This window comes from Genypterus blacodes, unplaced genomic scaffold (assembly GCF_046128005.1).
Source record: "Genypterus blacodes isolate CSIRO-AG114 ecotype Tasmania unplaced genomic scaffold, CSIRO-AGI_Gbla_v1 ptg000156l_1, whole genome shotgun sequence".
NCBI classification, from domain to species: domain Eukaryota; kingdom Metazoa; phylum Chordata; class Actinopteri; order Ophidiiformes; family Ophidiidae; genus Genypterus; species Genypterus blacodes.
The window spans coordinates 6010891-6025446 of NW_027466957.1; the positions used below are offsets into that span (position 1 = coordinate 6010891).

Sequence of the window (14556 nt, forward strand, 5' to 3'; positions counted from 1 at the left end):
AGCGTATAAACGCAATGTAATATAAATACAGAATGTAAGAATAAATAAAATAGAATTAAAAAAATATAAAAAATCCCTAGAATGAGTACAGCTTTAAGTGGATTTTCATTTAAAAAAACAGGAAACTAAATGGAGCAAGTGAGCAAAGCACAAAATAAAAAATTCAAAGTATGCCAAGTAATTTCTCAAGAATATATAAACTTTCTGAAATCCTCATTAAAACGGAATCCATTATATCAAGTGCTGTGTGGAAAAATGTGTGTAGCGCCCCCTTCTGCTGTGATCTGATATGGCAAAAACATTTCAGCCCAAAGAAATTTCAAGTTCAAGATTTCAAAACTCGTGGAGTGGTGTTACCTTACACAGTTTCCTTCATGACTTACTGGTGGGGAGGGATTAACGCATGTGATTTAGCTTGTTACTCAGGAATTTGTGTTAATGACATTCTGACAACAGGCAGGCTGAGGTGAGATCAGAATTTACAAACACCGAAGTATGTTTATTGAAGGATAGATGTGTGTGTGTGTGTTGTTATATCAGAAAAACAATGCTGCTGGTGCTTAACAGTAAAAGCCCATGTAAATTGTAAGGCAACATATTGCCTTAATATATATTTGTAATTCAAATTAGCAAAAACTACTTGAGTTAAACAAACTTTGATACCAATGTTCAATTTACTAAAACTGTAGTTATGTATTCTCATATGTATACTCTTATATATACTTGAAAACATAAGAATATTGTGTCATAGTTTAATTAAATTTACAATTAGTTTCAGTTGTTTTTAGCATTTTTCTTCAACAAGCATTAGTTCGGATCTTGTTATTTTTTGTCTCTATCCTACAGATAACATTGGCCAGACTTATACTCTGCAAGATAAAATCAAGCTGCCCATGAGGTCTGCCAGCTGTACCAGGTGCTGCAGTAATGATAAAGGGGCATCGCCTTGGCCAAAACCTGTTTGTGAATTCCACATAAAGATACTCATGTTAACAGTCATGACTTGGAATTAGTTTATTAGATGATCTACTTTGGCATGGCTTGCCTTGGTGTGTCACTTCTTGAGTAAACTGGGCCAACAGTGTTTGACACATACAAAACAAGACCAGAGTGAATGCCTTCAAATGTTTTATTCCAGAAAAGTTGCTGTTTCCAACATTTCCAATTCAAAGGTTGCCAATCAAAAGGCTCTTACTGGTGTCATGATACTAACTGCAATGATGTCATCCAGCAACCTTGCAACAGTTGTTTCATCTCTAAACTAACAGCAATGATGTTACCAAACAAACTTGGATCACAGTATATGCTGTCAAAATGAATCCACCGCAGCACCACAAAGCAAAAATTCATTTAAATAAAAATTAAAAGTTCCCCAAGAAAATCATGATGCTTAAATATGGCATATTCGTAAAACTTAGTCATTCATATTTATAAACGGCTCACAATTATGTTTCTTTTTAATCTATCTAATGAAATGAAATATAGTTTTCACTATCCTGTCACAATGACAGCGCTCTGACCTCTGTTCAACAATGACGGTACTTAAAGACAAAGCCATAATGTCAATTTATTTATAAACACGACAGCACGGCGTTAACATTTTTGTCGTCAATTATTTCTTAACACGTCGTGTAGGTGATTCAAAGTAAAAGTCTTACAAAGGGGAGAAGGAGTCGAATCTTTTATTGTGAAAAGATGACAGGAAGTTTTTAGTTTTAATCATTGTAACTTTTCAGAGTCTTTGTTTTTTTGCAACCAGCACGTTTGTACACGTGAACATTGTAAGGAGTCGGTGGATCCATCGTACAGAGTGAATCAATTCTGGACAATACTGAAGACGATTTCTGCATGATTGACAGTCTTGGTAGAGTGAAGGTAAGTCCAACTTCTTCACACTTTGCTGTGCACTTTCCCGCACACGCCCACATAAAGTTAACGGGACTTAACGGGAGTTTTAAAGACGCTGTTAAATGTTATTTTGCCTAATTTCAGGACACAATAAGGCTCAGCTCACATTGCAGCTTCTCTGTGTTTTACTGGTTTGTTTGGTTTGAAATTCTGTGTACTGTTGAGCCAGTTTGACACAAGTTTCCTCGTGTTAGTTGCTGTTATTAAATTGTAGACACCACCAGACCGCCACACGCACATGCCTGCACACTCAGGATTAAAGTGAAGAATAATCCTTTGTACCCGAGTCAAAAGCCATTTAAGGTCCACAAAGTTTGTTTTTAATCTGATTTCATTATCTGATATTGTTTTTGGTTAACAGTTATTTTCATGTCGCGCTCATTTATGACCAGGCATATATGATATATAATATCATTGAGAAAATTGTAAACTGTAAACTTCTATTCCGCTGCTTATTCTGTGACCTCAGTTCACTTTTTGAACAGGGTTTCGTGTGTGAAATGGCTTTGGGCACAACGACAACAAGTTCACAAGATCTGATCATGAACAATGTCAAGTTAACTTCTACTTATTTCACTTATGTAACTCAACTGTGTGTTTTCAGTTTAGCTTACATTTTTAGTGATTATTTTAGAGTTGGTATTCAAAACAAGTGCAAGCAAAAAGCGCAGAAAAGTCACTCTGCAGGTCCGGAAAGTAGAGCATAAGAATCCCTTGAACACAACTGAGAAGAAAAGAAATGACTAAAAGTTAGAGGGTCAACCTTAAATAAGCCCATTCACTTTTTCAGAGTAAAAGCAGAGTATGTGAGATTACAATAGGGCGAGCAGTTAAAGCAGTAGTGGAATGGTGCTGATACGTGCATATGTGCATGCAGCCTCCCCATCCGGGAAGCAAATCTCGGGAGAAAACCATTGTTAGAAGCAAAATAAATACACTAAATAAACCGACAGTATATGTGAATGAAAGAGGTTGTGCCCCATAAAGGCCGCTCCCTCACCAGGCGCGGCTGAGGAGGTGAGCTCCTGTGCTATGTTCTTGTGATGTTGCTGTATTGTTACTTTGGAATTCTGCTGTCACCCTCTCTGTTCACTTCTTTTAACTCTTTGTCCACCATGCAGCTGTAAAAACAAACATGCCCCCTGCTGCGTCCAATCTAGACTACACCCCTCCAGATGGAGGCTGGGGCTGGGCTGTAGTCCTCGGAGCTTTCATCTCCATAGGCTTCTCCTATGCTTTCCCCAAGTCCCTGACTGTCTTCTTTAAGGAGATCCAAGCGTATTTCACAGTCTCCTACAGTGAGATTGCCTGGTTGTCTTCTGTTATGCTCGCTTCTATGTATGCAGCAGGTCAGTAAACAGACACAGCACATTGTATGAAACCTTAGACTTAAATCATCAAAGATTTTACCTCACAAAACCCCATACTGCTTCACTGCTGTAAACACAAAATAATGTAACTGAAGGCAGCATGTTTCTCTCTATGCAGGCCCTATAAGCAGCATACTTGTCAATCGCTATGGCAGCAGACCTGTGGTCATGGTCGGCGGGCTCATGGTTTCATCTGCCATGGTGCTTTCTGCCTTTGGCACTACAATCATGCACCTGTATCTGTGTGTTGGGGTAATCGGAGGTAAATAACCTTAGACTCATCAGCACACAAACACATTGTCATCAATTGCATTCACTCATTTAGACATGTTGGATTGAATTTTCTAGAAAGCTTGCGGTTGTGATATTGTATTATTTGCTACATGTTGCCTGGTTGTGATTAGCTGTCAGAGGAGGATGTATTGGTAATTGAGTTAAGGGCTTTCATCCTACAACTCAAAGATAAGAGGAGCGCTTTAAATAAGTATCACATCAATCCTTCTCCTCCACACTCCATATTTACCACAATACACTAAATGGTGTGTGCTTAGCCAGTCAGAGTCTTATTTCTTTCTTGTGCAGTCCTTAGCCAGATGTTACACATGCTCCCTAGTCAATCTTGAATCCACCTGATTAGGTAATCAGGTATGGGTCAAGGGGGGAGGGACAGAGAGAGAGAGAGAGAGAGAGAATACTGGTTCGACTGGATGGACAGGCTAGAGTACATGTTATTTGAAAATATTTAACTAGACAAAATCTACTGATGCGTGTATGCCAAAGCACATCAATATATAACTTATCGGGAGCAAAAGCACCTCTAAGACTTCAAGCAACAACGGTGCCTGGGTGCTCTGTGATGCAGTAACTATACTGTATAGATGTGATTGTGTTGTGATTTTGGTTTTTCAAAACAATGCATTTAAAGCCTTGACCAGTAGTAACTACAAGTGAAAGCACATATGTATGAATTTACTGAAGTAGTGTTATGATTTCAACAGGTTTTGGGCTGGCCTTCAACCTGCAGCCGTCCCTGACTATCATCGGGACGTACTTCCAGGTCAAAAGGCCGATAGCTAATGGGCTCGCTATGACGGGCAGTCCCGTGGTTCTGTTCACTCTGGCTCCTCTCAATCAGTTCCTGTTTGACACTTTTGGCTGGAGAGGGAGCTTCCTCATCCTTGGGTCCATCATTTTAAACTGCTGTGTAGCTGGTTCTCTGATGAGACCGGTCAACAAAAAGCTCAAACCCAGACCAGAGACTGAACCACTTGAGTGTAACGGGGAAGCTTCAGAGAAAGCAGAAGCGCAGCCGGCTAACTGCAGCTTACCTGAAGAAGAGCCAAATGAGAGCAGCTGTTGGAGCTGTGCACAGAAGTTCATTGATTTGTCACTTTTCAAACACAGGGGATTCATGATTTACCTTGTTGGTAACGTGGTCATGTTTTTTGGCTTTTTTGCACCTATTGTATTTCTGGCTCCATATGCCAAAGATAAAGGCATTGATGAATATTCAGCTGCTTTCTTGCTTTCTATTTTTGCCCTGGTGGACATGTTTGTCAGACCAGCAACTGGACTTTTAGGCAACACAAAGTGGGTCAGGCCAAGGATCCAATACTTTTTCAGCTTTGCAGTTTCATTCAATGGGGTTTGCCACCTTTTATGTCCGCTGGCTAATAGTTATGCAGGTCTGGTTGTTTATGCTGTCTTCTTCGGCATCGCCTTTGGTATGGTGTGCGCCCTGCTCTTTGAAGTTCTGATGGACCTGGTCGGGCCTCAGCGCTTCTCCAGTGCAGTGGGACTTGTCACCATCATTGAGTGTGCCCCAGTGCTACTTGGACCTCCAATTGCAGGTAAGAAATTACAAGCACAAGGAGATGTATATATGTCAAATATGATAAAACTCAGCAATCTGAGTGAGCATGTATTCACTTGGTGTTTATTCTTTCTTTCAGGGGCCCTTGTTGATAGGTTCGGAGAATACAAATACATGTACTATGCCTCTGGCGTGTTGATGGTGGTGCCAGGCATATTTTTCTTCATCATGCATTACTTCAACTACAAGAAACTGGATGAAGAGGAGAGACAGAGGCAGGCTGATGCTATGCAGATGAAGACTTCTGCGATAGAAAGTTTAAATGAGCCATGAAAATAGAACAGAAAATGGAACTAATGACTAAATGTGCTGAGCATCATTTTGTCCTGAGACGGAATACAGACGTGAATCAACTCAACTGACAATAATGAGTCAAACCCCACAAACTGCTGGAGTTTTTATTTGAGTTTCTTTTGTGTTGGATTCTTTTAAATATTTTAACCACTAGACTGCATTTGATACTATTATATGAGACATGTATAGATGTATAGTGCCGATAAAACAACAGAACATTTCATAGATAGGTTGATTGTTTTTGTTTAGTAAACATTTTTACATGTATTTGTTTTTTATTGAAGCAGACATTGTACATGACATTGTGCATACAGGTGTAGGATATTTTGGAGATTGTTTTTTTTATAGAGAAAGAGGGGAAGAGAGAGATAGAGAGAAGGCTGGAAGGTTGTGATATCCCTACTATTGTTGTTGAAATTTATACGTAGATCCTGAGTTAGAGTACAAGTGGACTGGAGTTGCACTGATGTCATAGGGTACATACAGAACTTTCAGGATGTAATGTAAACATACATTTATGAAATGTTTTAGATGTCTTTGAAAACTTGTATATTCATCAATAAAATGTACATGTGACATTTGTGGTATAACTTTTGGTCACAAGAGTCAATGACAGAGGGAAAATATGATCTGAGGAATCTCCCGAAACATTTAGAATTTGGTTGAATAGTTTCAACGCTGCCAGCTCTACCTGTCTGTCTGTCACTTACACCCCACTTAGATTGAGCCTCATATCTGCAGGCTCCCCCCGACATAGGCAAAGTGACAAATTGAATTCAAAATTCCCCTCATCTTACAGTGATCTGTATCTCTCCGATTCAGACTTGGTTTGCACCCTCTACACATAAAAACACCAACACCAAACATGAATCATAAAATGAAATGGAAAAAAGCTACAAATAACATAAAGGTTAAGATAAGAAAAATAATCATTTCTTCACAGCTCTCTTCTTATTTTGAGCTTCCCCCTCCTACAAACCCTCTTCCACACACACTCTCGCACAAGAATGCACACAGTACAAAGGGCCATGGCGAGAACACGCAAATTTGGCTGATAATGTTTTAAACTCCCACAATATATGACCTTGTCTCCTGTTGAACTTTAATTTTACTTGAAGTCACACCTCCTGAGTTCTCACTGTAGGCAGAAGTATAACTTTTTTCTTATAGGGTCACTTTTAGTTTATCAACAGAGGAGCAGGGGAAGCTCCAATGACGAGATCAAAGGCCTTTGGCAGCGGGGCCTTTCAACATAAAGCTGCCACAGTCTGCACATTGTTAGGTGCAGAGTCTGGAAAACACACATTGAAGAATTTTGCAGAGAGGTGAGCCCTTAATTAATTAATCAAACAGTCATTTTGTGATTATTATAACTGCTGTACGTGTGCTTATACAGTTGCCGTTTCTGTGTTCACATCTTTAGTATTCCATTCCACCACCCAGCAGGTGAAACGAACATGCCCCCTGCTGCAGCGACCAATCAAGGCTACACCCCCCCCAGATGGAGGCAGGGGCCGGGCTGTAGTCTTCGGCACTTTCATCTCCATAGGTTTCTCCTATGCCTTTCCCAAGTCCCTCACCATCTACTTTGAGGAGATTCAGGAATATTTCTCAGTTTGCCACAGTGAGATTGCCTGGTTGTCCTCGGTTACGCTCCCCTGCATGTATGCAGGAGGTCAGGAGCTGGTGTACTTTTTGGATAGTAAGACAAAAGCATTTGTCAGCACATTCCCACATGTCATATGAGCGTGGTGTACTGTAGGTCTGAAATGCTATTATCCAGGAGTTAATGTTTATTTTAAACATGTAGCTTCAGTGCTGTAATCTGAAAGAGTGACTTCCCCCCCCAAGGCGGCATGTTTCTGTCCGTGCAGGCCCTATAAGCAGCATACTTCTTAATCGCTATGGCAGCAGACCTGTTGTCACGGTTGGCAGGCTCATGGTTGCAGGTGCCATGGTGTCTGCATCTTTTGGCACGACAATCAAGTACTTTGAGGTAAATTATACTTTTTTTTGGTTTTCATACATAGATTTGTAGCTACACTTTGTTTCACTGTCATGCACATAAATGAATTCATTTAGACATTCAGGTCTTTATTTGAGGGCTTGATTTTCTACTGTTCTGGGTGTTGTTTTTGTTGTGATATTTGCATACGCTGCCTGGTTGTGAATAGCTGAGACACAGCAGAGTGCATTGACCATGCAGTAAGAGGGTCACAGATAGGAGAAGTGATTTAACTATCACTCCACTGTTACAACACATATTTGCTATTTCTGTCAAATAACTATTGTCCTGTTAAAAGGTTTCCCAACAAACACTAAGCAGACACGGATTTAGACCCTCTGACTTGGTCAGAGATCACAGTTGTGGGTGTGTGCAACAAATGAACTCACAGTGACCAAACAAGCCTTACAGACTTTAAACTTAGTATTTATTCAAATCAATAAACTGGAATAAACTGAAAAGTCAGATATTTTATTTTGTTTTGTCTTGGTTTTGTTTTTAAGTAGATACAATGAAATGTCACATCAGAAATAATATAAATATAAATAAATATAATTGCCTTTAACCTCATCTATGGCTTTATGTTTATTAGCTTTTGATACTATGAATACTCATTAAGGTGTCTGAGCAGTTTAATTGTTGGACCTGGCAACCTGGTGCATTATGGGGGATTATTTTATGTAACAACTGTAGTTACAGTATGTCTTGTGCTTGTTTGTGATGAAATTTAAGCAATCAATCAATCAATCTATGTGACATAGTCCAGAGCATTAATTAATCAGAACTTGCACTAGACATGACTGTTAGTTTGACCGAAGTGATCATTTCAATGACACAATGTGAGAGATAACACACAGATAAGGTAATTAGCTTAGTGTGAACTACTCTTTCGTTATCATTGATAAATGACACCTCACAAGAGTTTCATGTGCTTTATATTGCCACCAGAGGCTGACCGATGCTGCATTTCAAAGCCAATTCAAATATAAATACTTTGGGAAAAATTAAGATTATTGTTTATTTGAATTATTTTAAAGGGTAGCAGTATAAGTGAATTCAGGAATCTGAATGTATTCACCAATTGTTTATCCTCTCTTTCAGGGGCATTTGTTGATATTTTACTGGAATACAAATACATGTGCTATGCTTCTGGTGTGTTAATGTTGGTGCCGGGCGTATTTTTATGTATTATGCATTACTACAACCACAAGAAACTGTATGGAGAGAAGAGGCAAAGGAAGGGTGTCACTATAGAAATGAGGACAGCTGCATTGCAGGATGAAGAGCCAATGAATGAAAAGCCTGAACCAGGATGATCAAACAGAAAGTAAAATTGTATTTTATCAGGTGTAGAGAGCTGATGCTGCAGGGGCTTTACTATTGGACAAACTGTATACTGACTGCTATTGGTATTGGATTTTTGGACTCCTGTGGACTCATGTATTTGTAGATGGACGCATTTTAATATGCTGTATAGAACCCCACATAACCAAGATAAAATACATTAACATTGCATACTCTCTTCGAATGGTATCCACTTCTGCGCTGTGCTTGGTAAACTCAAAGTCAAGTTAACCCTGGTACTTGTTTATTTGAAGGTGCTGCACAACCTCATGGGTGTTTTCAGTTATACTGTGGTGTGTCAAGTGAAGTTTGTTGGAGTGCTCAGAGTTTCTTTCAACTCCAACCAGTTTTCAGACGATGTCTAATAAGCCCGAATAAATAAGACACCGGTGTGGGTGTTTCAAGGTTGTGGAGCATGTTTGGATGAATATGTCAGCATATAGTCAACAGGAGCTCTTAGGGGGAAATCTCACCTTTGAGTGGATTCCAATATGCATACAGCTTCTACTTGATGCTGAGGATTGAGAGTGGATGAAATAGCACATACAGCAAGAAGCGCTGTCAGGAACATCAGCTGGATGCCTTCACACATGATGTGTCCCTAAGGCCGATCGTCCAACTTTGCATGCATGTGCTGCTGTTTCACCTGAAACTGAATAAAGGGCAACACATTTCACTCCTGACTTTGATGGAGAGAGTAAAATATGTATTTAGTGTTTAGTGAATCTTGTAGTGAAGCTTGAGACTTATTCAACTACTGTTTTACTGCAAATGGTGAAATAAAGTATTTTATTTTGTAGATCAAAAGCAGGACAAATGCCTATGATGGCCCTTACATACATCATTATAACTGCCCTTTTCTTTTGTGCAGTATTATTTTAGCAGCTCATCTCTTTCTCTCTGTGATTATAAGACATGTTCCCCAATGGATCGATGTAAAATGAGTCGGTATGCTATTCATTCATGCCAGTTAGTCTCAAAGGTGTCAGTTTCGCATGCTGATGATTTTTTACACCACTAGATGGCAATGGACCCTATTAAGTGAGACCTTCAACAATATGTTTCAGTTTAAACAATGAGCAGCGTTATGGGTAGATTGGTTGTTTTCTGTATTGTTTGTCAAAATCTGGGTTCCAACCCACTCCTTGGTCATTGGAGAGCCTTTATAACCTCTACAGTGATATATAGTTTAGTACTTTGAAGTGTTTAATCCAATATTCTTCCAGCAAATTTGGCGACTGTGTTTTGGTGCATTTTAAAGATCTCAAAGTTGAACTCTTTTGCCGAATCGTAGGAAACATCTGACAGCAGCCTGCAGTATTCACCTCAGGTATCACATGTCATGTCATGGGAACTTATCTCAGGCACAAACCCTCCACTCTCACAGGCTCTGTGATTACAGCCCTTGGTCCAACGCCTTGAGCATCTGCGATCAAAGATACATGGGACAGGACAGTCATTCAAGAAGGGAACCACTAAGAGAGGCTCAAATGGTTCGTCCTTATCATGTCCCTGCAAGGTGGATATTGACTGTTGCCTCCACATGGGTGAAAATTGCTTATTTGAGGGAATCAATAACTTTATTTATAACCTTTGTTAACATTATCTGAAAATCAAATTACAGTGTAAGTCCGAGGGTAATGACTTGGTGGTCTTCTCTTTTGGCTTCTTATTGTTAATATCGGGTGTGTGTCTTTAATTTAATTAGTTGTTTAATTGTGACTCTCTGGCTACATCACACAGGAGACGCTGTGTGGTAGAAATGAAGTCACTGATCATTCCAGGCTAACTGAACTCTTTGCTGTTTTAATCATTTAAGATGTAGTGGCACATCGACACAAGTATGACATTAACATCTTTCCCAACGGAGGTTCAATGAGCGGACACAAACCAAGGCAGTGAAGACCTCCAATTAGAGGCAGTTCCCATAAGCTCCGTATCGTCTCCTCAGTGAACAGCTTGAGCATAATCACAGTGATGAACTGTGACTGATGTCAGTAAATCTGACTTTAATTAGGACCAAGGCGATTGAATCCAGGAAGCCTTGCATTCAATCCCTCCGGTAACTATTACAGTGAAATGCAGTTAAGACCATGCTGAGTTCTGTTTTAACCACATGGTTGAGAAGGAAGTGATACAGTCTGTTTAATCCAATGTGTTTGTCCATAATCTCTGGTAATCTTCTTTACCCGCAGCAGCAGAACTAATCTGTCTCCAGTGTTTACACTCATAGGAAGGGCAACGCCATGTGAGAACCAGATTTAAGAGTTTATTTCTCCGCTGTGTGGATGGAGCTATTGACTGTGACACACAGAGATAAACATGGATAGCCTTGGTGTCTAACATGGATAACACAGATGCTGAGATGTTCTGGCAGACAGAGGAGCAATTGTCATGTCAATCTATTCAAGGAGCTTTCAAGGACTCAGTCATGCTCTCAAGAGTGTTACCTGACTGCGATCTTGGATCAAACAGAAGATTCACTGTGATCACAAAAAGGCAAGCGAGCATTCACACATCCTACAGGGTCACCGATGCTGTGGATTCTCGTCTTTTGCACACTGATTGGATATGGAGATTCCGAACAGGGGGCAGGTGTATTTGCTGCTGCCTGTCTATCAGCTGCAGTTTGTGTTTTCTTGCACTTGAGGTGAGAGGGCATCCAGACCAACTGTGCATGGGGGATTATGTCCATTTTGTTTGTTTATTAGGATGAGACCAAGATCAGATGGATGATTTTTGATTGTGAAAGAAAGGTTTTTAGCTCTATACCTCTCTCATCTGTTTGTTATTATAGCAGACATTATTACAACAGAGTCTAGAATTTGCTCAACCCCCAACAATCCCTAGAGGGCAGCCTACGTCAATTATCAAGATGGAAGATAACATCAACCAAACACTTACCGAGGCGATCAAACAAACTCCTGTTGGGTTTGAAGTGACCGGCATTGGAACTGTGCTGAAAAACATACACAATTATTTTAGTCACTGATGAATATGTTATTTTTCAGTTTGAGACTATTAGTATCATAGGCAAATTCTACTCAAACTAATTCATGCTGTGTTGGACATTAGACTTCTTTGCAGAATACAAATGAGACCAAACTTAGCCCTTGGGAAGACAACACAGACAAAAGAGGAACTTAAACCCCTGAACTACTCAATCATGACAAACACTTGTAAAGAAACTGAGCAGCAAACAAAAAAGACGTAATAAGATTACGTTACCCATAATTAAGAATTTGTGAGACACATTTGCCTAAACCGAGAACACTGTGGCTTTATGTCTATCGTTTTGTGTGTGAGAATGTGTGAATTATCACCCAAACACACATTTACCCCACTTTTCAGAGTTGACAAAGCAGAACCCCTGACCAATATCCTTAATCTGCCACTCAAAATACATTTACCCTTTGTGAGAATAAATGTAAGTCTGCTTGTGGAGGCTCTTTGCTGTCTATTAGGACCATTGTTCTTTTTTATCTGGTGAGGACAGACAACCAGTAAAGCTCCATGTCTGCGGATGCCGACTGCTGTTGTGCACATATTATAGGAAGAAAACATGGATTGTTTAAAGGATTACTATCTATCATTTGAATGCCGCATCGGATTATTATTGGTAAACAGGCAATTTTGATTGAAGAGCTTAATAACATAAAAGAATCACAGGCCTGAGTGCACACATGCGCTAAAATGTAATCCGTGGCATGTGGATGATAAAGGGGTAAATGGGTTGCGCTATCAGTCTATCTGGGCAAACACACTTGAGTGACCAATTCCAGCTGAAAGATAACATTGTAAGATTTCATTTAACTCCTCAGTCTTGATTTAGAAAATTGTATTGAATCGAAGATAGTTCGCAATTCCCATGTGTAAACGCCTTAGATAGGCATTCCAGTGCTGTGTCCTCGGGGGGGTTGGGGGGTTGAAGCACCCGGGCTCAGGCTTAGACTGAGAGGAGGATACAGGCCGGGCATGGAAAAGAGAGAAGAGCAGAAATAATTATGTGAGCAACTGAGGCGTATCAGCTTGTCCTCGTCTCAAAATGAAAAGGAGGATGAAACATGATAGCACAAATCAACAGCAAACCAGGATATCTGATTCAGTGTAATTGTACATCAGGAGGCTTGTAATAGTGGGATTTTGATTTTAAATTGCATCATATTTACCTTTTAACTTAGATGCCGGATAATTAAGCGTATCATCACCTTGGATGAAGGTTGTCGATGGACGGTGAGCAATGACAGGGATGATGATGATGATGATGATGATGATGATGATGATGATGATGATGATAGCAGCTTTATGATGTGGGGAGCAGTAACTTATTTTGTTCCTGCAGTGTGCGCCGTGACATTTTATTACCCATTTTCTGTGCAGAGAAGGTTTTGAGTACACTTGCTATTATAAACTTGAATAGGAGCAACAGCGGCTGAAGTGAATCAATGTCCTCAGAGATTCTTTGTGTTTCAAGGGCAGTCTCTCCTCAGCCTCAGACTGACATGATGAGGTTGTTGACTGCCTCTCTAAGCCTGCCAAAGGTTTGTGATTAAGTTCCCATTCTTTTCCTAAACAGAAGTGCAGCCATTTAGAAACCTATAAACCATATGGGCAAGTCACTAAAAAGTCTTTAAAGTAGACCCTATAGGTATACTCTGAAGGAAATGACAATGGAACCTGGATGCTCCACTATGGGATACACTGTGCCACTGTGTCATGTGCAATGTTTTTGGTGGAAGAAAATCATTTTAAACCTCATTTACTTCTGGCTTTTAGACCTTTTTGCGGTTAAAAACCATTTAATGGATTGTGAAAATAGAACATGTGAAATTCGTTTTTTATTATATTATTCTTATATATTATAATATCATTTATCTGGGTTAGTTTTGAGAAGGACGCATGTTGTCCTTGGTTCTCATAATGGCAGCAATTTATTTAGCCAAAGCAACAACATGGAGATGTGTCAGAGTAAGTAATAGACAGAAAAAGTAAGTGTTGTAGTTAACTACAGTCTGCAAATAATTACCTGTCCATGATCAAGGAGATGCTACTGGATTTCACACACACTTCAATAGGTGCATGTCCAGATTGGATGTCCAGCAATATGACCACTTAGCTTTATTAGACTTCACCAACCTCCCGCACATGAAAAACTGCCTTACTAAGAGAAGTCATTTTCTCCTACTGAAAAGGGTTTATGAGGCTGTCCTGATTGTAAAGGTAATGATATTATTATGATTTTTTTGGCTACATGAAGTGTAAAGCTGAAAGGTTTTCTGGCTTATCATTTCAGGCAGGGGGGGATTCAGATGGACTCCATTTCATTTTGGGCTCCTGTGTCCCTCTAACCCTTTATTTGTTATGCACACTTGTGTCAGATCAGAAACACAGCGCTGTCACAGGAGATCAGCTCTGAGACAAGCTGCCTGGTCACGAGAGCTGAGCAGCTGCCCCATGTACAAAACACATACAGCCACAAAGTCACGGTTTGATTTTGTAAACTGGAGGGGGAAAAAATGTGTGTATTGTATAAATAGATTTTTTTTCAAAGTTATTATCAACAGGCAGCTTTAATGGTGATCATTTATAATTACATTGTGTCAATGAAACCTACTGGACCTGATCTGTGTCCTGACTCAGTGGATTCTCATGAGCGACCACATTTTTGGTCTCCAATCGTTTCTTTTATCAGCCATTATTTTCACTGAGGATTCTGAAATGCTTTGGTTTGATAATGTTCATTTCTGTCTTTTAACCTGCCC

General features: G+C 39.8%; 1 protein-coding gene across 2 annotated transcripts; it reads left to right on the plus strand.

The window, feature by feature from the left end:
• Positions 1 to 338: 338 nt before the first annotated feature.
• Positions 339 to 6021, plus strand: LOC143013125 (monocarboxylate transporter 2-like). Of its 2 annotated transcripts, XM_076166616.1 has the most exons (7): positions 339 to 466; positions 847 to 916; positions 1760 to 1875; positions 3030 to 3257; positions 3397 to 3540; positions 4277 to 5128; positions 5231 to 6021. In XM_076166616.1, the coding sequence occupies exons 4-7, from the start codon at positions 3044 to 3046 to the stop codon at positions 5422 to 5424; spliced, it is 1404 nt and encodes a 467-aa protein (XP_076022731.1). In that variant the 5' UTR covers positions 339 to 466; positions 847 to 916; positions 1760 to 1875; positions 3030 to 3043; the 3' UTR covers positions 5425 to 6021. The 2 variants fall into 2 exon arrangements, with proteins under 2 accessions (XP_076022731.1, XP_076022732.1); XM_076166617.1 differs by lacking the exon at positions 847 to 916 and having other exon boundaries at positions 346 to 466.
• Positions 6022 to 14556: the final 8535 nt, after the last annotated feature.